The following is a 24,806-nucleotide window of genomic DNA, read 5'->3' as shown; positions in this document are numbered from 1 at the left end:
TTACCCCTATTTATTCTAAGCAATTATAAATTAACTATCTACATGATGACAGTTTAATATGCACACAGAAAGCAGTAAAAGAAGGGATTTTTAGAAAAGAAACCTCTTGAAGCGTGCTTTTTATATATCAAGTAAAACTGGGAAGCTTTTTGGCGTTCCCTCGCTCTACAAGCCCGCTCACTCCTTCCTAAAAAATAATTTTTGACTTGGAAATCCGATGGATTTCCCTTCGACTTAGTTCGAGACTCAAGCAAAATGCTCAGAACTCAAAAACTTCGTCGGATCAACTCTCCGAGTGATTTCTAGGCAGAGCACTGCTCAAAAAAAACCCAGAATACTCAAGAAGAGGGTTAAAACTGTGTGTAAGAGTGTCCTATGACGTCAAAATGACGCCATATTTATAGGGAACAGGCGCAATACGGGCTATGGAATCAATATGGTCGTATTGAAATTTTTGAACTTCAATACGGCCGTATTGAGTTCAATACGGCCGTATTGAAATTCAAAAATTTCAATGCGCCCGTATTGAGTTCACTGCGGCTGTATTGAAGCTTCAATACGGCCGTATTGATTTCAGTACGGCCGTATTGAAGTTTCAGAAACTTCAATACGCCGTATTGAGTTCACTGCGGCCATATTGAAGCTTCAATACGGCCGTATTAAGTTTAGTACGGCCGTATTGGGCTTCATTCCCTCCACTTCCTTATTTTAAGCTACTCTAAGACCTCTAAATCTACAGATAGCCATCCTATGGTCTTCTAGGAGTCCTTCTGGCTGACTTTCCTTCGATCTTTGAGGGTCTTCGAGTTTTATTTCCGACCCGGACAATTTTAGGGGTCTACAGCTGCCCCCCCTTTACTTAGTCGGACGGCCTTTTGGTGTACCGGCTGACAAGTAAAGGAGTTGACCCAATTGTCCGGGTGATGTGCCGACCTTCTGACTTGTAATGTCTTCCGGTGGAAAATTGTTGAGTAGCCTCTCCAGGTTGATGCATACCTCGGCGTTTCTGACAACCTTGGTAGTTGAGTACCGCCTCTCAAGGCCCTGCCTCTTAACATTCGGCAGTTGAGTATTGCCTCTCCAGGCCCTGCCTCTTAACATTCAGCAGTTGAGTATTGCCTCTCCAGGCCCTGCCTCTTAACATTCAGCAGTTGAGTATTGCCTCTCCAGGCCCTGCCTCTTAACATTCAGCAGTTGAGTATTGCCTCTCCAGGCCCTGCCTCTTAACATTCAGCAGTTGAGTATTGCCTCTCCAGGCCCTGCACTAGTAGAAAATAAGTATATTACGTCACCCCTTTTACGTCGGAAATACGAAAATCCGACGTAAAAAAAATGCGGTGGCATTTTTGTAATTTTTGCGAACTTTTTTACGTCGCACCTGGTAAGGTCCGACGTAAAAAGTCCAATCTACGTCGCACCTTCCCAGGTGCGACGTAAAAAGTCCAATTTACGTCGCACCCTACCAGGTCCGACGTAAAAAAGACGCAAATTTGAATAAGAGAGCGCGAGGCACACCGCGCGCATTCACTTTTCATTTTTTTCTCTGTAAACCCTCTTCCTCTTCGTTGTGTAAATCCCTCCGCCTCCTACTCCTCTTCCTCTTCCTCTTCCTCTTCCTCTTCCTCTTCGTTGTGTAAGGTGTGATTTTTTTTCTATCATTCAGTCTCCGTTCATACGACAAAAACAAGCAGTTTGCGTTCATACGACTAAATGTGTATTTTGAACTTATTATGTGTGTTTCTTTATATATTTTGAGTAGGAACAACCAGTGGCTGAAGCCAAGCCTGAGGAGAACAGAGAAGAGAAGCGATTCTGGGAAGAAAAGCGATTTCTGGGAGGAAAACGCAGAAGAAAAGCGATTTCTGGGAAGCAGAACGGGCCGTTCTGCAAGGAGAACGGCCCGTTCTCCAAGCAGTATGGGCCGTTCTCCAAACAGAATGCCCCGTTCTGCAAGGAGAACGGGCCGTTCTCCAAGCAGAACGGGCCGTTCTGCTGCATTCATTTTTCTTTTTTTTTTTTAAAATTTTTACGATTTTTTACGTCGGACCTGGGTATGTCCGACGTAAATTTACGTCGGTTTTTGACCCCCGACGTAAATTTTACGTCTCCCGCTTCTACGTCGGACGTTTCCCTGACGTAAAAACCCCTAAATAACCGACATAAAAAGGGTCTTTTGAGGGTCTTCGAGTTTTATTTCCGACCCGGACAATTTTAGGGGTCTACAGCTGCCCCCCCCTTTACTTAGTCGGACGGCCTTTTGGTGTACCGGCTGACAAGTAAAGGAGTTGACCCAATTGTCCGGGTGATGTGCCGACCTTCTGACTTGTAATGTCTTCCGGTGGAAAATTGTTGAGTAGCCTCTCCAGGTTGATGCATACCTCGGCGTTTCTGACAACCTTGGTAGTTGAGTACCGCCTCTCCAGGCCCTGCCTCTTAACATTCGGCAGTTGAGTATTGCCTCTCCAGGCCCTGCCTCTTAACATTCAGCAGTTGAGTATTGCCTCTCCAGGCCCTGCCTCTTAACATTCAGCAGTTGAGTATTGCCTCTCCAGGCCCTGCCTCTTAACATTCAGCAGTTGAGTATTGCCTCTCCAGGCCCTGCCTCTTAACATTCAGCAGTTGAGTATTGCCTCTCCAGGCCCTGCCTCTTAACATTCAGCAGTTGAGTATTGCCTCTCCAGGCCCTGCCTCTTAACATTCAGCAGTTGAGTATTGCCTCTCCAGGCCCTGCCTCTTAACATTCAGCAGTTGAGTATTGCCTCTCCAGGCCCTGCCTCTTAACATTCAGCAGTTGAGTATTGCCTCTCCAGGCCCTGCCTCTCAACATGAGGTAGTTGAGTATCGCCTCTCCAGGCCCTGCCTCTCAACATGAGGTAGTTGAGTATCGCTTCTCCAGGCCCTGCCTCTCAACATGAGGCAGTTGAGTATAGTTTGTCTCCACAGTCCACAATGCTGCTTCGACGGTTTGTTTTTCTGATTTTGTGCCGCTGAGGGCTGGATAACGCAGGGATCCGTCTAGGGGATGTGCAGTCATTCATAGGTTCCTGTGCCCCAACTTGCATTGCATTGTTGGTACCCATGGGGAATTTTTGACTCCTTGAGGTGTAGACACAGATGCTCTCTCTTTGAGCGATGCCTTATGTTTGGCTGACGTCCTTTTGACGTAGGTGGAGTATCCCGGTTGTCCTTATTCGGGTATCTCTTTTGGATTTTCTGATTTTTGCTGCCTCTGTGTAGGCTGTTATCCACTGGGGATTTTGTCATTCATTTCTTGACTGGCCTCTTCTGTTAGGCAAATAACCTTGATGTTTGGTGCTTGGCTGGATGCCGCATTCCGCTTGGGGAATATTTATTGATATTTTTTGATTTTTTTTCTTTTTGTAGGAATGCCTCTTGAGTAGGCGACTGGGGATTTGGGGATCTTATGTATCCCAGAGTATTATTTAGGAAGCCTCTACAGGCTTAGATTCACTCAACGCCTGAGTTGGAGAGCTATCTTCACTGAGGAAGTTTAAGTCCTTTGACTTGGATATTCTGCTTGGGAGATCGTACTTCCATTGGGGATTTTGACGATCTTGCTTTGGTAACTCTCGCTGGGGATTTTTTCTATGAGCTTGAGTTGAAATATCTCTGGGGAGTATTATTTCAGCAAGCCTCTCCAGGCTCAGTTATTCTGAAAGAGTATTATTTCGGCAAGCCTCTCCAGGCTTAGTTATTCTGAAAGAGTATTATTTCGGCGAGCCTCTCCAGGCTCAGTTATTCTGAAAGAGTATTATTTCGGCAAGCCTCTCCAGGCTTAGTTATTCTGAAAGAGTATTATTTCGGCGAGCCTCTCCAGGCTCAGTTATTCTGAAAGAGTATTATTTCGGCGAGCCTCTCCAGGCTCAATTATTCTTGAAAGAGTATTATTTCGGCAAGCCTCTCCAGGCTTAGTTATTCTGAAAGAGTATTATTTCGGCGAGCCTCTCCAGGCTCAATTATTCTGAAAGAGTATTATTTCGGCAAGCCTCTCCAGGCTCAGTTATTCTGCACGAGGCGATCGATTTTCTAAATCTTTTGCCTTTTTGTCATTTTTGGCTTTTTCTGTATTTTTTGCCTTTTTTGCTTTTTCTGTATTTTTGCCTTTTCTGTTGATTTGCGGCTTTTTCTGTTGACCGCTGTCATACACAAGCAATTTTCTATTTTTTCTATTTTTATGCAATTGCCTCATGATGAGGTCTTTGAATGTGCAATTAATGTGCGCGATGCACAAAATGCAAGTTTAATTATTTTATTAATTTGTTGTTTTTTAGAAAAAATGAATGGCTCCCCCTATCCTCTTCTTCTTGGAGGAATTTTGTCATCGACGTGAGGGAGGATTTCTGTTATTGCCAATACGGCCGTTATTCATTTCAGTATGCCCGTATTGTATTGAAAATTTGTTCATAACCCTAATTTTGGTACGGGCGTACTGAACATGATACGGGCGTATTGTTTTTCTGAAGTTTATATTTTTTTGTTTTTTTTTTTTTTCAATAAACAGAGAATAAGTGATCTTCCATTACACCTATCATCTGTATGCATGTATGCAGGATGATGCACCTAATTCTATTTGATTCACTTTTCAAAAGAATTAACCGATGCGTTTCTGTGTTTGGATTTTTGCCATTCCTCTAGACGGGCTGTGTGCTGCCGATTTCTGTAACCGAAGAATGATGCATGTTATATTGAGATTTGGTGTCATCAACCAAATGATTTTCCTTTCCTTTAGAAGATGTGTCAACCCTCCTATTGACTACTATATCTCCATGTTTCCACTAGATTATTCAAAAATCGTTTGGGACAAGAGAGAAAAGAAGGAAAGGATATATTTTTTTTCGAAAGTTTGTGTTTTAGAGGGGATTATTTATTTTTTGAAAAATGGATTTTGTAAGAATGGCTTGGCCAATGGTAGGCTTAAGTGTTTAGGCTTGTTTGATTAAACACTTATGAAGTTAAGCACGTCTTGGTTATTAACATTTGTGATTTGACAACTTGGATAGCTTTTCTTGAGCCCCTTTGTTGAATTCAGTGGGTGGTACCATCATGGATTTATTCTATTTTTCGATTGCCCTAACTTTTGCCTAAAACACTCATTTGTGGAGTTTTAGCGGGCTTTTGTTTTTGTTCATTATTTTGTAACCCTAATTTTTGCCTAGGTCACCCTCTTGTGGGATTCCTAGCGGGTCTTTTGCTCTTATTTTTGCGCAGTCCCCTTTTTGGGTTTCCTGCCGAGCTTTCTTTTATTTTTAGGATTTTTGTCCTGAATGGATTTCTTTTTATCCATGATGGCACTTATTGAGGCCAAGGAAAGGTGCTCCAAGTTGTCGTGCACACTTCCACACAAAATGATGTGGGTTTATTGATTATTAAGACGATTTTAACCTCACTTATGTTCATTCAAACAGGGTTAAATAATGTGGTTTAGAATTTTATTGCAAGCAAGAAAAGAAGCAATAAGAAATAATGAAGAATGATTTTATTATAATCATAGAGGAAACATGTGCCTTATCGAGGCTCGGGGGTCGGGCTGTCCCCGAGGAGTAATCTCTAATAGTCATCAGGTTTACACATCCCTATCGGAAGGAGGAGAGCACTTGATGACGACGACCGGCCTTGATGCTTGTGAACCGGCCTTCCTAAAGATCTGGCTTAAAGAACGTCGAGAAGGATCTTGATTCCTCTTCGTTCTTTGATCTTTAACAGGGTTGTATCCTAACCCTTGTTTCCCCGGATTATCTTTGATAACGGGTAGCTTGGGAATTCCTTGGGAATCCTTGCTAAGTCCTTGTCCTGGCAAGTATCCGTTCTCGGTGAGCATGGAGGCTACCTTCTTCATTTCTCGGGGAAACGTTTCAACATTGGCAATTTCCAATGCTTGGAAGGCAGTTTCTAGAGCTTCCTCCGCTGTATCCACATAAGGTATGGTGGATGGCTTGCTGATGAGTATATCGTCTTCAGCTTGTACAGTCACCAGCTTGTCACCCACAATGAATTTGACTTTCTGGTGGAGCGTAGAAGGTACAGCTTTCGCATCATGAATCCAAGGTCGGCCAAGGAGACAGCTGTATGCGGGAGTAATGTCCATCACGTGAAATTCGACGTTGAAGATAGTGGGTCCAATTTGGATTGGAAGATTGATCTCTCCCACCACTTCTCTTTTAGAACTGTCGAAAGCTCGAACGATCATGTTGCTCGGGCGTATTTGGACTCCCTTGATTGCCAATTGCTTGAGCGTTCTTTTTGGCATCACATTCAAGGAAGATCCATTATCTACCAAGACTTTAGCGATGTGATACTCCTTGCACTTTACAGAGATGTGCAAGGGCTTGTTATGATTCGGTCCCCCAGCGGGGATTTCTTCATCGGTGAAAGTGAGGTGATCACTAGCCGTGATGTGACTAACAATCCCCTCAAACTTGTCTTGGGAGATAGTGTGCGACACATATGCCTCGTTCAAGACTTTCGACAGAGCTTGCCGATGCGGTTCGGAGCTTAGGATCAACGACAACAGCGTAATCTTTGCTGGCGTCCTATGAAGTTGATCCACGATGGAGTACTCGCTCTGTCGGATAAACTTTAACAGCTCGTCTGTCTCCTCCTCGGATTCTTTTTCCTCGATTTTCTTTTCTTCTTTTTCTTTATTCTTGGGGGCTTTATCATGAAGATCTTCGGGAGTGTAGATCCTGCCACTCCTAGTCATGCCCCCAAGTCCAGCGATGTTGGAGATATCGCTGTCGGCAGAAGAATGGATGTCGTATATCCATGGCACAGCCTTATTTGATTCGTAGGGGAAAGGCCTTGGAGCGATGATCCTTAATGGTGTCGGACCTTCCCCTTTGTCTGTCTTGATTACCAACAACGGAGTTGATGTGCACTCGCTTGGCGCGGTTGTTGGCTTACGCTTAATAACAAATGGCGTGCGATCCATCTTGAACATACGCATCGATTATTTCTTTCTTTTTATTAACGTTTATTAATGAATTACTAGGAGGGATGTATGAAATGCAAACCTAGATCCCTCCATGATCTTTGATAAGAATGCATGATATGAGATGATGGCGATGAATATGCATGCATTGTGTTTATTCAACTAAGCATTATCATGTTTTTAGGATGTCCCTAAGATGATGCATGATATTGCTTGGTTTGGATAAATAACCCTTTTTCTTTTTTGGGTATTTTTTATTATTATTATTATTATTATTTTTTTTTTTTTTGGTGAAAAGGGAAACTACCTATATGAATGTGATGAAGGTAGATGTTAACACCATGCAATGGAAGATTCTTATTCCTATTTATTCTTATTTTTTAAAAAGGAATGTTGTATGTTTAAAGAAATGCAATGTATGCTCAAACAATGTCACATAAACAATGCACAAACAATTCACTCATCCACGAACAGTCACGAGCGAATCACGAGGTAGGGGTATCCTGCAGAAAAGTGCATATTCAAGGTGGATCTAACTGTTCTCACCGGTCTGAGGCCCCCAAGGTGCCCCCATTATAGGGACCCAATTCCTCTCGTCGTAAGTCGATGGAAAGCTCCAACGCACTGTCGGACTCGAGTTCATGGTTATCACCTTGAGTGATGCTTTCCGACAACGGTCTACGGGCACCTATAGACCCATTCGACAACCGGCCGTACTAACATCCACTCCCTATGGTTAATCACTCATGCCCCCGGGTATAGAGGGAACTGTTGTGTGCAAAGGTTTGTGTGCAGTTTTTATTTCAAACAATTGCGTAAATTTAAAAATACAACAGTTATTAAAGCCAAATAGATAAACATGTTATCATACAAGTGAGGGGTAATAAAGTAATTTTTAACTATTATTTGTTAAAAATAATCTGTCACTAAATGGGACTGACTCTCAAAGCTTCCCCAGTGGAGTCGCCATCTGTCGCCACCGGCCCAAACGGGCCTCGGCGGTCGCGAAGACGGTCGAGCTCGCTTTTATTTTAGTTTTGAAAATGTATTGGATTATTAGAACGACTTGTTCTCAAACTGAGACCTTGTCGATCTTATCCAATTTATTTATTAAATGTCTCACCAATCCATGTTAATCCCAAGCGGGACCCTCCATGGATTAGTGGTTTTCGTAGTAAAAGGGTTCATGGAGTCGCCACCAATGTTTTACTCAAAACATTGGAAAAAGAGGTTTAAGGCAATCGATTCAAAAATTGACTTCGGCCATTACAACCAGAGTCGGGTAAGGGAGTCGGTTACGCGTGGGGAAGGTGTTAGCACCCCACAGCGCCCCTTTCGGGTTCCCTATGACAGATAATTTCTAAAAATAATAGTGTGAAATTACTAAATTACCCCTATTTATTCTAAGCAATTATAAATTAACTATCTACATGATGACAGTTTAATATGCACACAGAAAGCAGTAAAAGAAGGGATTTTTAGAAAAGAAACCTCTTGAAGCGTGCTTTTTATATATCAAGTAAAACTGGGAAGCTTTTTGGCGTTCCCTCGCTCTACAAGCCCGCTCACTCCTTCCTAAAAAATAATTTTTGACTTGGAAATCCGATGGATTTCCCTTCGACTTAGTTCGAGACTCAAGCAAAATGCTCAGAACTCAAAAACTTCGTCGGATCAACTCTCCGAGTGATTTCTAGGCAGAGCACTGCTCAAAAAAACCCAGAATACTCAAGAAGAGGGTTAAAACTGTGTGTAAGAGTGTCCTATGACGTCAAAATGACGCCATATTTATAGGGAACAGGCGCAATACGGGCTATGGAATCAATATGGTCGTATTGAAATTTTTGAACTTCAATACGGCCGTATTGAGTTCAATACGGCCGTATTGAAATTCAGAAATTTCAATGCGCCCGTATTGAGTTCACTGCGGCTGTATTGAAGCTTCAATACGGCCGTATTGATTTCAGTACGGCCGTATTGAAGTTTCAGAAACTTCAATACGCCGTATTGAGTTCACTGCGGCCATATTGAAGCTTCAATACGGCCGTATTAAGTTTAGTACGGCCGTATTGGGCTTCATTCCCTCCACTTCCTTATTTTAAGCTACTCTAAGACCTCTAAATCTACAGATAGCCATCCTATGGTCTTCTAGGAGTCCTTCTGGCTGACTTTCCTTCGATCTTTGAGGGTCTTCGAGTTTTATTTCCGACCCGGACAATTTTAGGGGTCTACAACCCTTTAAGCTCTAAATTCTCAATTTTCAACAACACCATTTCACCCTAAGCAGTTCTCGAAGTTTTCTACGTGCTAATTACTCTAAACACTCATTTTTCTCCCTCCTCGAGCTTCAAGGTGCCACATTTGAAAAATGAGAGGCCTTTGACTTCTTCCTTTGAGGGTGAAAGCAAAATAAAAAAAACAAAAAGTAAAATATAACACTTCTAAAACCTCCATGTTTGGGTTCAATCATGGATAGTAAAAAAATTTAAGCGTAAAATTAGTTTTTATCCTAAATTTTAACTTAATTCTAAAATAATTAATATTTTAATTAAAAAAATTCATGTCAATAAAATTAATGGTGATTTGAGTGTTAAAGTAACGTATTTTAATAGAAAAAATTAACAATATTTAAAAAATAATTAAAAGTAAATATTTTACATAAATTTGAAGGACTAAAATTATGAAAGTTTTCTTTAAAGGAATAAAATCAAATAGTGGCAATTTTTGGGACAAGAACATATTTAATCATATTGAAAATAATATAAGAGTTAAGCCTAATTAACTAAATCTGCATAATTAATATAGTTTTTTCTTTATTTGTTTTACCTTTTATTCCCTTTATTTATCATTCTATATTGCTTTTTTTTTTATCTTATTTGATTGATTATGTAATTATTTTTTGTGATTTGAATATGTTCTTTTTTTTTCTTTCTTATTTTGTTCGAGTTCTAGAAGCCCATAGTCATCCTTTAAAATGTTGGGGATCTAAGGGAGTTATTCATAATACACTTCAATTTGGTATTTTAATACATTTCTAACTCTTGAGAGAAACCGCGGAAGAAGAAACTTTATTGGAACCCTTGAGGAGCAATTTCTGGAGATTTAAGATCATATCCTTCGCTATTGAGATCATCATTTGAGGTAAGATAGAGAGTAAGATTATCTCATATATATATATATATAAGAAATGTGGTAACTAGTGAGTTATCCCTTAAAATTCTAATGTGTGTTTGAACCTGAAGGAGTGTTAATAACATAGATGTCCATCAAATTACATGAATTCATTGCTGATTGGATTGATTTGTGTTAATTATACGTGTTTGTCCTCATTAGTACGTAGTCATGGTTTTATGTGTGTTTGTCCTCAACAAACAGGTCTCAATTTCATAGACTTTTTTTTTTTCAATAAAAAATACACAATAATAATAACAGAGATCAAACCTAAAATTTTATGTATACTACTTCATCCTTTCACCATTAACTCAACTTCGATGAAAATGATTTGTGTGTTTAATAATTCAATAAAAGCACTCACTTTAATAAAAAAAAATGAATAAATATTTTATTAATTAATATATTTCACAATAAATTAAAATAATTAAATAAAGTTAACAATTAATTCATAAAAATTCGCAAAAAACGTTGTTCCTACAAATTTTCCTCCGAAATTTTATCTGCAGGTAATACTTTCGTGGATAATATTTTTCTTGAAAAAAATTCGCAGAAAAGTTTCTTGCAAAAAAAATTCACAGGAATATTTTTTACCAAAAAAATAAAGAAATTACTATAAATTCTATTAATAATTTTTTAACTTTTAAATGCTCACAATGAATTCATTCGAAGCATTTGTTTCCATGCCCCCAACATGTGATACATAATCTTTTAAATTCTAAGATGGTAGATTATATAAGCCTAACACTCAACCATATAAATCAATTTGTAAGGTAAGTGTTGTCCCAACTTATATACTCTTTAATTGTTTTATTTTCAATCGATGTGAGACTTGAAGTTTTTTTAAAATATTAAACTTATAAATTTAAATATATATATTTTTTATTTTTCCTGCAGATTAAAATTTGCAGGAAAATCCGCAAGAAAAGTTACTTGCAAAAATTTTCTACCATTTAGTAAACATTATTTGCAAATTTATTTTTGTAAGAAAATCTGCAAGAAACAAAATAAAATTCTTACAATATTTTCTTTAAATTTTTACCATGGAAAAAAAGTTCTATGATTATTAAAATTGAAGCAAAATTTGTAAGAAATATCTGTAAATTATTTTTCGCAAATAAATTTGTAAAAAATTTCTGCGAATATTTTTTTCAGGAAAATTCGCAAAAAATTTCTGCGAATATTTTTATGCAAGAAAATTCGTAAAAAAAAATTTACGAATATTCTTTTGCAGGAAAATTTACAAAAAAATGATACTTTTCTAGTAGTGTTATAATTAAGAGAAAAAAAAGTACTTCTATTTTTTTATGGACATGATATACTTAGTATCTTAATGATGATAATTAAAAACTAATCAACACTTACAAGATGTCACTTTCATTTGTCAAACATTATTTTAAGATATATTAAAATCAATTCATTTTACATATATATTATATTTAACCAAAGTTAAAGATACATATTATATTTAATAAATTAATGTTTAAATATTTAACCATGTCATTTAATTTGACTATATTTCACAATAAAGTTAAACGAATTAAATTAAGCTGACAATTAATACATTTAAAATGGACCGAAAGTAAAAGCAGCTTTAAAATTAATTCATTTTACATATATGTTATATCACTATATTCGATAAATTAATGTTTAAACCTTTAACCATGCCATTTAATTTGACTATATGATATATTTAATAAATATAATAATTAGTATTATTGAGCTGTCAATTTAACTTATGAAAATAAAAAAAATAAAAAAAGTGAATTTCACTTATAATATATCAATTATAATATTTACGAAATATACACTTAACTTGAATAATATTAAATGTTATATTTATTAACTATTAAATGTTATAATTATAAAATCACACTAATGAAGTTAGAATAATTGTCGGTTATTCAGTAAAGAGAGAGAGAGAGAGAGAATAATTGTCAGTTCCCTATGCAATGGCTTCTTCTGAGTTCTCTAATAAAGACCCTTTTATTTTTAGAAAATTTTCAAATTCGATAGGTATAATGATTGTCAGCTTATTTTATTTAAAATATTTATTAAATTTTCTTCATACTTAATTTGTAATTAAGACATTTTCTCTACCTTTTTCATTTTTCACTCATATATTCTCTTTCTTCATCTCATCATCTTCTTTTTCTGCATGTTATCTTATACAATTGTTTTCTTCCTCTCACGTTACTTTCTTTTCCTATCCTTTTCAACCAGGTTTTAGATCCTTTCCTCTAAAAAAATATCTATTTTTTAAATTCTAATTATTATTCAAATATTTTTATTTAAAATTACTTGTGTAGATATTTAATTAATAATATACTTTAAATTTAACTATTATAATTATTTATAGGATAAAATATTAAATATGAATATATCTACGTATATATATTACTTTATATTATATATAACTTAGCATATATTAATAGGTTTATCCTATATCGATGTCTCTTACTTTAGTTTCTTTCGGAATAAAAAAATACATTAAATCATCAAATTAAAATAACGAATAACATAAGATCATCATATATCCTATTGTCACAAAAAATAACTATTACAACATGTACACGTGGTGTCAAATAAACAGTTTTAAAATTATTATTAATTAAATAGATTTATTTCTTGTAGAAAAAATAGATTTATTTCTATTGTAAGTCGTATGTATTCATAATTAGCGAATAGCAATAAACTATAATTTGGTGTAAAAAAAATAAACTATTATTATTTCCATAAAAAAATAAACTATTAATATTAATGAATATTAGTAATAAATTCATAACACCTTAGAAGGACATTGCATTCATGTGACAGGTTATACACATAACACCTAAATTATTAAATGATCTACTAATATATAACGGTTTTTTTAAAATATTGATTTGTGTTGAAATCGTATTACTACATTCATAATTTTTTCGACCCACTATGTAGCAATTTCATCTTCTTTTTAGTAACAAAAATTTTAGATGAGTTGAGTCAGAAATTCACTAAGACCAGGATAGATCTCAAGATTTTATAAGCACTAAAAGAAATATTTACAAATTATTTATTAACAAAACTTTCAAAGAATCTTATAATTATGGTTATAATCACCGTCAATTTTGTTTGCTCTTTATTTTCATAAAATATGAATAAAGCGTTAAGTTATATATCTATTTCTAACGTCTCATCCGGGTCTTTGGTTTGGTACCACAAGCGTATGTTTTAGTAAAAAAAAGTTAATAAAAATCTAACTTCACTTAATTTTACTTTTGAAAATTGAAGAATCAAAATAAGATACAATCGAAAGTAGGAAAAAAATTGAATCCTCTTGAGCCTGGGTTGACGCAAAGAGCAAAGAGCAACAAGTACAGTTGCAACGTTATTCAACAAAGGAATGGAATAAAATAGCACTGATCTTTAAAGGTAACCACAAGTCAGATCATGAGTCACCCCCCAATCCTACGATACTCTTTTAGCGTACATTTATTTTCCCTAATTGATTATTTCTCCTCTCTCTTTATCCTTCTCTCTTGATTGTCACAAATAGATTAATAAATATACTATTATGAATGCTATTTATGTTTTGCTCTACAAAAACCACTTTGTCACATAGGGCTTCCAAGGACTTATTTTGATATACACGAGTTCATTTAGAGTTTTTAATTTTTATTTTTATTTATATTTAAATAATGTTTGATAAAAAAATTTAATTTTATAAATATGGATTAATTTTTAATTGTTAATTTTGTAATGATGTGCGTGGATTATGTAAAAAAAATGTAAATTTAATTTAATTTAATTGCTTTTGTTTATCATTTTAACTTTTCCAACATAACAAGCCTTACTTAAGGTATTTACGTGCTTTTCACTTACTCCATACGTGAATTCTCTCCTCTTTGCATGCTTTTTCATGACTCTTACTTTATGTTCATCAAACCTCTTTCTGACTCTTTCTCATTCTTTGTTGCAAATTTGAACATAAGAGAATTCTGGGTTACTCTTGGACCGCAAGAATGTTTCCAATGAGGTTCTGGCTAGCTGTGCTATTGATGGTGTTAGCAACTACTGTGGAGGCCAAGCCTCGTCGAATTCTTTTGGACACAGATGTTGACACTGATGATGTATTTGCTCTGCTCTACCTTTTGAAGCTCAACAGATCAGAGTTTCAATTGGAGGTTAGCACTTAGCAAAAGAAAGCAAATTGAGCACCTCAAGTTGGTTGCCTTTATTCCCTTCTCCTTTTTCTGCTTTTCACTGTGAACCATTGCTTTGACTGAGCTGAATCATTTTACTCTTTGGTTGAAATAGTTTTTATTTTCCTACCAAATCTTACTGTTGTTTCTGTTGGCTTAATAAAGGAACTGGCATAGTAAAAACTAAAAAGTGTGTACTCTTTCTTTTTGTTGGATAAGCCATAAGTGAGTGTTTTAAAAGCTGTCAATACTCTGTAGTACTGTGCTTGTTCCCATGTGTTGTAAAACCAACACAATTTGATTCAATGAATCTGACATTGCATATTTGGCATGGCTTGAGGGAGAGTTGTGTAGTGAACTATTTTGAGCATTTTTTTACCATTCAGGGATTGGAATTTTGTGATGTTTTGAGTCTGTATACCTGTAGGGAGTCACAATAAATGCAAATGCTTGGACCAATCCCGGGCATGCTGTGCACCAAGTTTATGACTTACTTTACATGATGGGGAGAGATGACATAGCAGTAGGAATGGGGGGTGAGGGTGGAATTCTCCCAAACGGTACCATACTCCCAAATGTTGGTGGATATCTTTCAATTATTGAACAGGTATGTGTGTGTCTGTGGCCTTTTCTTTTTCTTTTGTGAATATATTTGTAAGCCTCCAAAGAAATACATGGAGCATACAAAATACAATGCATTATGTTCTTGTTCATGATTGACATGTTAAATCAAATGCCATTTCATTGTATTAGGGAATGACAACAGCAGGAGGCTGCAGATACAGGCAGGCCATTCCTATGGGCATTAAAGGGCTCTTGGATATTGATACTAGCTATGGCATCCGGAAAGCTTTCCTTCCACAGGTATAATAATACACATTGTCAATTTTAACATGTTGGCTTTAGTATAAGAGAAAATAGTTGATACATTCATAGTGTAAAATGATTTTACATTATCATTCAATCACGAATTATCATTTATAATAAGTAGTTAACTCTTATAATAAATAAGTAAAAAGTCATATCAACGATTTAGTGTAAAACTACTTTACACCATTAACTCATAAGTTAATAACACCTTATCATAATACCAAAAAATAGTATTGACACTAATAAGGTACATGTCATGTCAGTGTCACCATAACGGTGTTCTAACTGTTCTAGCCAACTCAGTCACATAGCTTAATTGATTAATTTGTTTACTATTAGTTACATTGCTAAACCTTTGACTTGAAACTGTTTACAACTACATTTCAATTGGATTTATTCATTTTTTTAAACTGTTTGTAGTCTAAATACTGATACTGATTTTTCTTGCTGATGAAATTAGGGGAGAAGGAAGTATACTCCTCTTCGACAACCAACTGCTCAGGAAGTGCTGATTGATAAAATATCTGCAGGTCCAGTAACTTTGATTATGATAGGAGTGCAGACAAACATAGCAATTTTCCTCATGAAAAATCCACACCTAAAGAAAAATGTGGAGCATATTTACATCATGGGTGGTAGTGTGAGGTCAAGAAACCCAACTGGTGACCGTGGCAATTTATTCTCAAATTATAACGCGAACCCTTATGCAGAGTTCAATATATTTGGTGACCCTTTTGCAGCATACCAGGTGAGTCTCAAACTTTATGCCGAAGTTATTAACAAGTTAACTTGTGTTGGTTATTTTCAAAGGGGCGCTCCAACATCTTTTTTGATGGCATTAATGTTTCATTTATTTAAATTATATTTAGAGCATAAGAAATTTATGGAAGTTCATTTTGAATAAATGTCATTGTTAAGTAAATAATAGTCACCATTTTTTATGTCAAGAGTAATTAACTGAACATTCAGCCTCAGCTTTTTCAAGGTTCAGGCTGATGTCTTTATAAACAGAGATAAATGCATACAAACGATTGGTTCTTGACCAAAAAATACATGTCATTTTAGGTGATTCATTCTGGTATACCTGTTACCCTTGTTCCTCTTGATGCAACTAACACAATCCCCATCACTGAAGCATTCTTTGCTGAATTTGAAAAGAGTCAAGACACATATGAGGCACAATACTGTTTCAAGTACTTGAAAATGGCTAAAATGTCTCGTGAGACTTGGGTTGACAGCCAATTCTATAAGGTAATCTCTTAATATAATGTTTGCATATCATATGTGCCTATGATTTTCACTTGTTAACATAACTTGTGTTTGGTGGAGTAAAAAGGAATTTATATTGATAATGACTCATTGTTAACAGAGTTATTTTTTGTGGGACTCCTTCACATCTGGTGTAGCAGTCTCAAGCATGAGAAACTCCAATAAAAAAAATATAGAGGAAAATGAATTTGCTGAAATGGAGTACATAAACATAACTGTAATTACTTCAAACAAACCCTATGATATATCTGATGGTTCCAATCCATTCTTTGATGGCCTCAAAGTTCCTAAATTCAACCTAAAGAAAGGTGGGGTGCATAGTGGTCATGTACAACAAGGACTTAGTGATCAATTTTGCTTTGTGAAGAATGGGAAAGGAAGATGTCAGGTACTTGTTTCTCTTTTTCCAAGCAACTTTAAGATTATACAAATATGCAAGCATATAGTAAAAAAATTTGTGCTTATTTATTGCAAAATGTGCTATATAGGACGGTTATACAGCTGAGGTGAATGGTCCTGACTCAGTGAAGGTACTTGTCGCCACTAAAGCAAAGCCTAACCGAGATGTTAAGAGTCCACTTGACAGAGAATATTTCAAAAGCTTCTTGAATGTAAGTTCACTTTTATTTTATTCAAACTTCTTCCACTCCGTTTGTTTTATATGATACTTGGGTAAAAAAATGTACCAATTAAGTTCTTTAGAAGGAAACCACATTGCTAAATTATTTGTACTCTGACTATTATTGGGTTTATAAAATAACACGAGTGTCTTTATTTTGCTTTATTCCGGTGGTTCACAGGTTCTAAAGCAACCACAATATGCTGGGAGGTTCAACTTCACTACAGAATTTCCTTACTACGAAGAAGTAACTTACATGCCAGATTTTCAAAACAAAATACTGGGGAAACCTGTTGTGTTTGACATGGACATGAGTGTAGGAGATTTCCTTGCTCTATTTTACCTCCTTAAAGTTGATGTTGAAGTGATAAACCTCAAGGTATTCTTATTTTTTGTTTCTCTGATTCACGTGTTCTACATTAACTTAAAAGATTGTCACAAAAAAAATGTTCCCAAATAAAAAAGAAAGAATCTTTATAGTTATTTAGCTTAATCAAAGAGTTTTTATTATTATTAGTCATGGAATTTTAATAAGAGGTAACTTGTGCATTCTATGTGACATTTATAAATCCAGATTTATTAGATTTGAAGCGATATTCACTGTAACACTCTTATTAATACTCTTCTATTAATTGAAAATTACTAATTTCGATAAGTCTTACATCAAATCAGGAGATAAACTTATTAAATAAAATGTGAGACTACAAACTTTCTGAATTTTAATCAATAATAAAGAAAGTATAAATGAGCGATTATTAGAGAGAAAGTTGGTGACATTTCAGTTATATAATAGTATGGTTTTGCACAAGCGAATTATAGAGACATGGACTAACTGAGAAGAGGGTTTTGGTTCAGGCAATCATTGTGAGCCCAACTGGGTGGGGAAATGCTGCAACAATAGATGTGATCTATGACTTACTGCACATGATGGGTCGTGACGATATCCCAGTTGGTCTTGGTGATGTTTTTGCAATGAACCAGTCAGACCCAATATTCTCACTCGTTGGAGATTGCAAGTATGCTAAAGCTATTCCCCACGGAAATGGTGGCCTTCTTGACTCTGACACTCTTTATGGACTAGCTCGTGATCTGCCACGTGGCCCCAGAAGGTGCTTTTCTTACCTTAAAAGTACTCATCAGCATTATGATGCATCAGAAATTATTGAAACCATCATGCTTGTGTGGGGAAAGGAAGCTACTGTTACCACTGAAATGATGGAACTTGTTGTGTAAAATTAAAAACTATATCCAAGAATGAATGGGAGATAAAAAAAAAGGTAACAATTCACCATGTGGGGTAGGTTTGCATTGATGGAAATATCTGCAGCTTAAAATTTGTTAAAATGCAAGCAAATGCATGATAAGAGTGTTAATTATTCTCATAACCAATTTCGTCATGTCTAAAAGGTTCACCATTTTAATTCTTATACAAGATTCACTAGTGACAATGTGCGTAGTTTGTGCCAGATGTTTGAAATGTAATAAATGAAGTAGAGAAAGATAAATATACCAAAACAATGTTGTATAAATTGGTGTATGAATTGTTATACATATATTATTACTCCTTTACTTGGTTGGCATGCTTGTAAATTTCCAATTTCTTTTACCTGGAATTTGCACCAACGATTTGACATGTGACTCAGGTATACATCTGAAAACTCCGTGAAGTTTGGGGCTCCTGGGGATACCGATCACCCTGGACTAAGGCAACCACTGGCTATGGAAATTTGGGAGTCTGCATTGCAAACAATGGAACCAGGATCCAAAATTACAGTGTTAACCAATGGACCCTTAACTACTTTGGCAAAGGTTGTATCAGATAAAAACATAAGCACAAGAATTGAGGTAAGTTGTATTATACAACTGTTTTACAACATTTTAGAACAATTGTAATTTTAGGATTAATCGTAATTTTAGTCCATCTAATTTCAATTGTGTGATTTTAATGTCTTAATCTTTTGAGTTAATTAAGTTCTGTTATTTTTAAAATTAAGTGAATTTGATATAGTGTGATATTAGAATTTGTAAAGGAAAATTTTGAGAATTTTTATTTTTAGATGAAATGTGGTGTTTTAGTTGATAAAATTGAAAATAAAAAAGTTTTAAAAAATTAAATGATTCAATTTGTAAAAATTTTATACAGGAATAAGAACAATCCACTGCATAGAAAGTTGATGTAAGATCCTTGAAAGTGAAAACTGTTCTTGTCATTTTGATGAAAGTTATGATATGTTTAGTTGAGAAGGGTAAGGGGAAACAAAGAAAATAAATGAAAAGTGAGATAATTAATATATATATATATATATATATATATATATATATATATATATATATATTTGATTGTGTAAAACATAAAAATAAATAAATAAAAATTCTATATAAATATCTAACATAAGAAAAGATATAAACAGGGATATTTATGTCTTTGTACCTTTTTAAAACCTTCTCTCTCTTCTTTTGTTTCCAATTTGAATTGATCAACTTTTTTGATGGACCATTAAAATGTTTTATTTTCTTTCTATATTTTAACACACCAAATAGAGAAAGAATCACAAATTGACATGTTTTCTTTCCATCATCAATCCCTCTCTCTCTTTTCTGCTGAACCAATTGTAGCATCAGATTTTAGCAAAAAAAAATGAAACCCTGAAATCGACTATTCTAACTTCATTCTGCCTAGTCAGGGCAGAAATATAGCTAAGATGATAATAATTGATAGCAGTTCCAAAATAATGTTTCAGGAGGTTTATGTTGTGGGGGGACACATCAGCAGGAATGCCTGTGACAAAGGAAATATCTTTTCTGTTCCTTCCAACCGATATGCAGAATTTAATATGTTTCTGGATCCTTTAGCAGCCAAGACAGTGTTTCAATCACAAGTTAACATCACACTCATTCCCCTCAGTGTTCAGCATCAAGCAAGTTCGTTTTCAAGTATGTTATGCTGGTTGCGTAGGACACAAAAAACACCTGAAGCTGTGTTTTCCAAACGTGTCTTATTAAGGCTACAACGTCTGAAGCGAATCCACCATAGATATCATCACATGGTATAACTTCATGACTTCAACGCTATATTTTTTGTAAAACTTTAAAATCATTTTAACATAATATCACCAGCTTACAAAGCATATAGGTTTTAACAAATTTGTAATTGGTATAATAATATATATCATTTGGTTTTTTACTTTGTTTCTGCTACTTACTGTGTTTATAATAATGTTGTAGGACACATTCTTAGGGGAGATTCTAGGTGCGGTAGTCCTAACTGATGGCTCTTCAAGTCTAGATGCAAAATTTGACGCCATGCCCATTAAAGTATTGGCCCAAGGGGATGTATCCATAGATGGGAAAATGGTGGTGGATGAGAAACATGGAAAATTAGTAAGAATTTTAAGCCACATGAATGCCAAGGCTTATCATGAGATATATGCAAACAGGCTAGGTGACTGGAACCAATCAGCGAAGGTAGGAAGCTTTGAAGAACAGAGAAGGAAATGGAGTCACCCACATGATACAATCTAGAGGGAACTTGTTCATGATTCCCTGTTAAAAGTAGCACATCTTTTTCTTATTCTATACACTAAATAGCTTTTTGTTGTGTGGTTGATATTCCTCCAAGTGTCCATGTAGACTTTCAAGTTTAATTATAAGAAACTTAGGAATAGCATAAATACTTAAAAAGAAAATACAAGAGACTAATACACTGATTTTGGCCGTCATCTTGTAATTACTTTTTATATTCCAACGTCATCTTGTAATTACTTTTATATTCCAACATGATAATTGTACCGACCACCAACTTTGGATGAGACAATGTACTACAACACATTATAAATTTGATATCTAAAACATGAAAAGGAGCATAAACTTTTAAATATTATATTCAAAGTTTAAAGACCCTGGCTATTCATTTGTCATGTTTCACTGTATTAACAGAAAACCACTATAAATTTTCTCCGCATGTGCGTGAGCGTGCCATTGGTGAGTTGACACCACTGTGGGGTTGGCATGTCTTATCTTGCAATAGGCATCCTAAGAATATCAACATCAAATTTCAAAATTGATCTTGTTTGCTGCTATGGGCATTCATTTTCTTTTGCGATTTACTCCATTATGTAGTAGACAAATGGACAACGCCACTACATCATGATTTGACTTGTATAAAATCATATCTTTTCAAGATTCTCTTATCTTGCACACCAATTTTAAATTAATTATTTGCCGTCCTCACCAGTTTCTTATTCCAAAATAAAGTGTCATTACAACTCCATTACCTTATACCCTACATTCTTTCAACCAAGGGATGACAACTAGCTTATACAACTATATTATTTCAACCAAAATAAAGTGATTTATAGACATTGCCATTTAATGCATCATCACCAATAGTCCACCCCATATCACTTCAGGGAAGTCTCTATCGAAGAATCATGTATTATTCCCCAAGGCCATCATATTTGTTAGAGTAATGTTTTGCTCACATCTAAATAGTTTACTTCTTGAAAGAGAAAGAATTGATATATAGTAATAAGTAATATGATATAACAAAAAACCTGGTGTCAAATTAGTGTCGAGGTATTTATGTGTTTATAACGGGTTGTATTTATCTCACCACATATTTCTTTCCTTGTTTGGTGGAGAAAAGAAAAAAAGACAAGTTCATTTAATGGTGCTATCATCCTTCATTAAAGCATGCAAGAGATTACAAATTATGAAGAGCCTTTTAGTGAAGAAAAAGGTACATTGGATGGAAACTTCTATCTTCATAAAAACTCATACATTCACCACATGACAAAAGATAAAAAGAAGGATAATCTTTTAACAAAGAGGATCATAATACAAGTATCTCTACAAACCCAACAAGCCACCCACTTTAGAAACTCAGTTGTGTCAGTTCCACCATAGGGATTGACCCACCGGCTGCCACAATCTGTTGCTCAAGCTGCAATAAGTATCCATATAAGAAATAAAAATTAAAAATCCAGAATGTAATAAAAGAATGTTATCCAGCTAAAGTTTTTAATCTAGTTACCCTGAACAGTGTTTCTAGCTTATTCTTGACAAGGCAGTACTCTTGCTTCACTTGTTGCAGACATCTGAGGCACCTGCAATAAATAGAAACTTTCCATAATCACACTATGAAATTAGTCAAACTAGCACCTGAGCATTTAACCTAAGCCCAAGTATCCATTCAAACTTTTGCACTAATTCTTCAAGAAGCCAAAACTATTAAACAACTTGTCTGATGATTAACAACTTACGCATCTGTGTTCTGCTCCTCACAGAAGTTGCGAAAAGGAATGCAGGCATTTTTCACCCTTTGTGCACCTATGCTGTGGACAAGACAAACAAATTTGTCTCAGTAAACCAAGAAAAGACAACACAGGTTTCTAGTTGGGAAATCCTAACCAACACCCTTGTGCACTTGTTAAGGAATCATTTTTTTTTACTATTGAGAAGTATAACAGTGCAGTTCCTCTTCAATAAAAACTTTCTATTCAGTATTCACTGATTCCTTAACCACTGCCTAAATAGCAAGACCCTTGATAGTGTTTCCAAATTAAGGTTCAGCTCTAAAGCTTGACTACTTTTTATGAGTATTAGAGAATAAAACTCAACTTGTTTAGGATCCAATAGTTACACAAGCATCGGAAGGACATGCCCATCACAGCTAAACGGCACAAAAAGTCCCATTTATTCAGATTCTGTGGAATTTTTTCACATTTTTGGGTGGTTTTAACAAAAAAAAAAAAAAAAAAAAAACTCATACCTTGAACTGCTACCCTTTAACTGGTGAACATGAGCATCAACTTTTTTGAAGTCAACGGCGTTCTGATCTCTGTAGAGACAGGAAAAGAAAAAACCCCATGAACATGGAAGATGATGCACTTTTGGAAAGTTGATGAATGCAGGAAATTGGAAAGGAAAAGGAGAGAAGGAGCACTGACAGGGCAAAAGTGAGATCTTTGAGAAGCCTTTCGGAATCTTCGAAGAAGAGAGAGACAACCTCAACGACAAAGTCAGGGTTGTTGTCATCTTGCAGCTGCTGAAGTTGCATGAACTGAGCATCGAGGAAGCCCTAATAAGAAAATGAAGAAAAATGGATCAAAAGGGTGAAGTGAAGAAAGAAAGAAAGAAGAATAGAAGAGATGATGGTATTGGTATTACCTCGAGGAAGAGGGATCTGGTGTAGTCCAACCACTGTCTCCGCATCTGACCCACTTCCATGTTCATCTGCTGTCACACAACGCTGCTTGTTATGTTATGTTATGTTATGTTTGTTTATTATTGCTCAATCAAAGTTTTAAGGTTAGGTTTTGTTGGGAGAAAGAAAGGGTTTTTATTCCTCTCTTTTCTTCTCTTCTCTGGTTTTGCTCTTTATTGCACCATTCCGACCCCACTCCCACTCTTCTTTATAGCATTCCTTGCACATAACTCATTCCCGCCCCTTCCATTTTTCCTTTTTCCACACCATTATTTTGCCCATCTTATAATCAAAAAACAATAATTATACTTATATTTCAAAGTATCATGTCAAAATATGATAGCAAAATGTGTAAACTCAAAATTTAGGTGATAAAGTTTACAAAATCATAAATATAAATGTCAAAAATTTTTAATTAAAAAATATAAATATATATTATTGCAAAAAATAAATACATAATTTATTAAAAATAATATATTTTATCACATTAAATGCATAATATTATAGTCTATAAAACAGATAAATCATATATATTCGATTTACTTTTATGATATTCTCTATTGTTCGATCAAATAAATATTTATATACGAGGTCATTTTCTAAAATTTTATTAATAATATTTTAATTTGAAAATCTTTATTAAAGTAATGGAGTCTAATATTATTTGGATCAAAATTTATTAATATATATATATATATATAATTTTTTAATAATAATTGTATATAGTTTTATTTTTTAAACTCTTTTTATTTTTATTTTTTTTTTCTATTTCTGTTTTCCTTTTTCTTCACATTTCCTATTATATCTCACTTTTTCTCTCTCACCACTCGAGATGAATAGAGTAATATACGACCCAAAAGGTATACAACCATCATTTCCATAATTTTTAAGGCCTCTCTATTTTTTAATTTTCTTTTACCATTGACTCCTTCTGAAAGGCACAACAACTATAAGTCCCTTTAGGATAATAATGGAGCGTAGTTAATTTATAAGTTTAAGGTTGAAACTTTTGTCTCTAATTTTTATAATATTTTTTCAGCGCTATTATTATTATCACCCTATTCACGCTCATATGTTATTTCCATATTTGGAGGACCAAGACATTTATATGCTCAAAGCACATGATATACATGAATATGGGGGCTTTCAATATGCAAGATTTTATTTTATTTTTCTTACCAACATCCGTGTGAATAATTTTATATGATTAAGGAACTTTCCAAAATTATTACAAGGTTAAAGATCGTTTATTGATATTTTTATTACATTAATTTTTAAAAGTCAGAATGTTATTCACTTTAGAGATTTTTGTCCTATCAACTTATCTAATGTCTTTTACAAGATCATTATTATTAGAAGGTTGATGAATAAAATTATTAGCTCGTGGTAGTGTAAATTTGTTTAGGAATGCAAAGCAGGGATAATGTAATTTTTATTCAATTTGTAATTCACACTATGTGACACAAGAGAGTGCAAAAAGGATGATGGATAAAAAATCTTAGAAAAAACTTATAATCGTTTAAACTAGGACTTTCCTAGACACCC

General features: G+C 34.9%; 2 protein-coding genes across 4 annotated transcripts; one reads left to right on the top strand and one right to left on the bottom strand.

Moving 5' to 3' along the window:
• Positions 1–9,965: 9,965 nt before the first annotated feature.
• Positions 9,966–21,040, top strand: LOC109795124 (nucleoside hydrolase 3). Of its 3 annotated transcripts, XM_020354545.3 has the most exons (13): positions 9,966–10,087; positions 14,089–14,280; positions 14,726–14,905; positions 15,052–15,162; positions 15,629–15,916; positions 16,234–16,419; positions 16,538–16,825; positions 16,926–17,048; positions 17,238–17,435; positions 17,912–18,165; positions 18,700–18,901; positions 19,798–20,103; positions 20,282–21,040. In XM_020354545.3, exons 2-13 carry the CDS (start codon positions 14,119–14,121, stop codon positions 20,576–20,578), a joined length of 2,595 nt encoding a protein of 864 aa, XP_020210134.1. In that variant the 5' UTR covers positions 9,966–10,087; positions 14,089–14,118; the 3' UTR covers positions 20,579–21,040. The 3 variants fall into 3 exon arrangements, with proteins under 3 accessions (XP_020210134.1, XP_029130323.1, XP_029130329.1); XM_029274490.2 differs by lacking the exon at positions 9,966–10,087 and having other exon boundaries at positions 13,128–14,280; XM_029274496.2 differs by lacking the exons at positions 9,966–10,087; positions 14,089–14,280; positions 14,726–14,905; positions 15,052–15,162 and having other exon boundaries at positions 15,784–15,916; positions 16,304–16,419; positions 20,282–21,038.
• A 674-nt stretch (positions 21,041–21,714) lies between these two features.
• LOC109793422 (histidine-containing phosphotransfer protein 1) lies at positions 21,715–23,447 on the bottom strand. The gene is made up of 6 exons (XM_020352894.3): positions 23,225–23,447; positions 23,005–23,135; positions 22,827–22,895; positions 22,318–22,389; positions 22,089–22,161; positions 21,715–21,998 (listed from the first exon to the last, which is right to left on the bottom strand). The coding sequence occupies exons 1-6, from the start codon at positions 23,288–23,290 to the stop codon at positions 21,930–21,932; spliced, it is 480 nt and encodes a 159-aa protein (XP_020208483.1). The 5' UTR covers positions 23,291–23,447; the 3' UTR covers positions 21,715–21,929.
• Between the last annotated feature and the right edge of the window lie 1,359 nt (positions 23,448–24,806).

This window comes from Cajanus cajan, chromosome 1 (genome assembly GCF_000230855.2).
Source record: "Cajanus cajan strain Asha chromosome 1, NIPB_CcT2T_4, whole genome shotgun sequence".
NCBI classification, from domain to species: Eukaryota; Viridiplantae; Streptophyta; class Magnoliopsida; order Fabales; family Fabaceae; genus Cajanus; species Cajanus cajan.
Note: the sequence above shows the minus strand (reverse complement) of the source record. Positions and strands in the feature narration are given on the sequence as shown.

Coding starts and splice junctions, on each gene's coding strand:
- LOC109793422 (XM_020352894.3), bottom strand. CDS start 23,290: ATGAACATGGAAGTGGGTCAGATGCGGAGACAGTGGTTGGACTACACC. Junction 23,136..23,224: donor CCAGATCCCTCTTCCTCGAG/GTAATACCAATA, acceptor TTTTCTTATTAG/GGCTTCCTCGATGCTCAGTT. Junction 22,896..23,004: donor AAAGATCTCACTTTTGCCCT/GTCAGTGCTCCT, acceptor CTGTCTCTACAG/AGATCAGAACGCCGTTGACT.
- LOC109795124 (XM_020354545.3), top strand. CDS start 14,119: ATGTTTCCAATGAGGTTCTGGCTAGCTGTGCTATTGATGGTGTTAGCA. Junction 14,281..14,725: donor GATCAGAGTTTCAATTGGAG/GTTAGCACTTAG, acceptor GTATACCTGTAG/GGAGTCACAATAAATGCAAA. Junction 14,906..15,051: donor ATCTTTCAATTATTGAACAG/GTATGTGTGTGT, acceptor TCATTGTATTAG/GGAATGACAACAGCAGGAGG.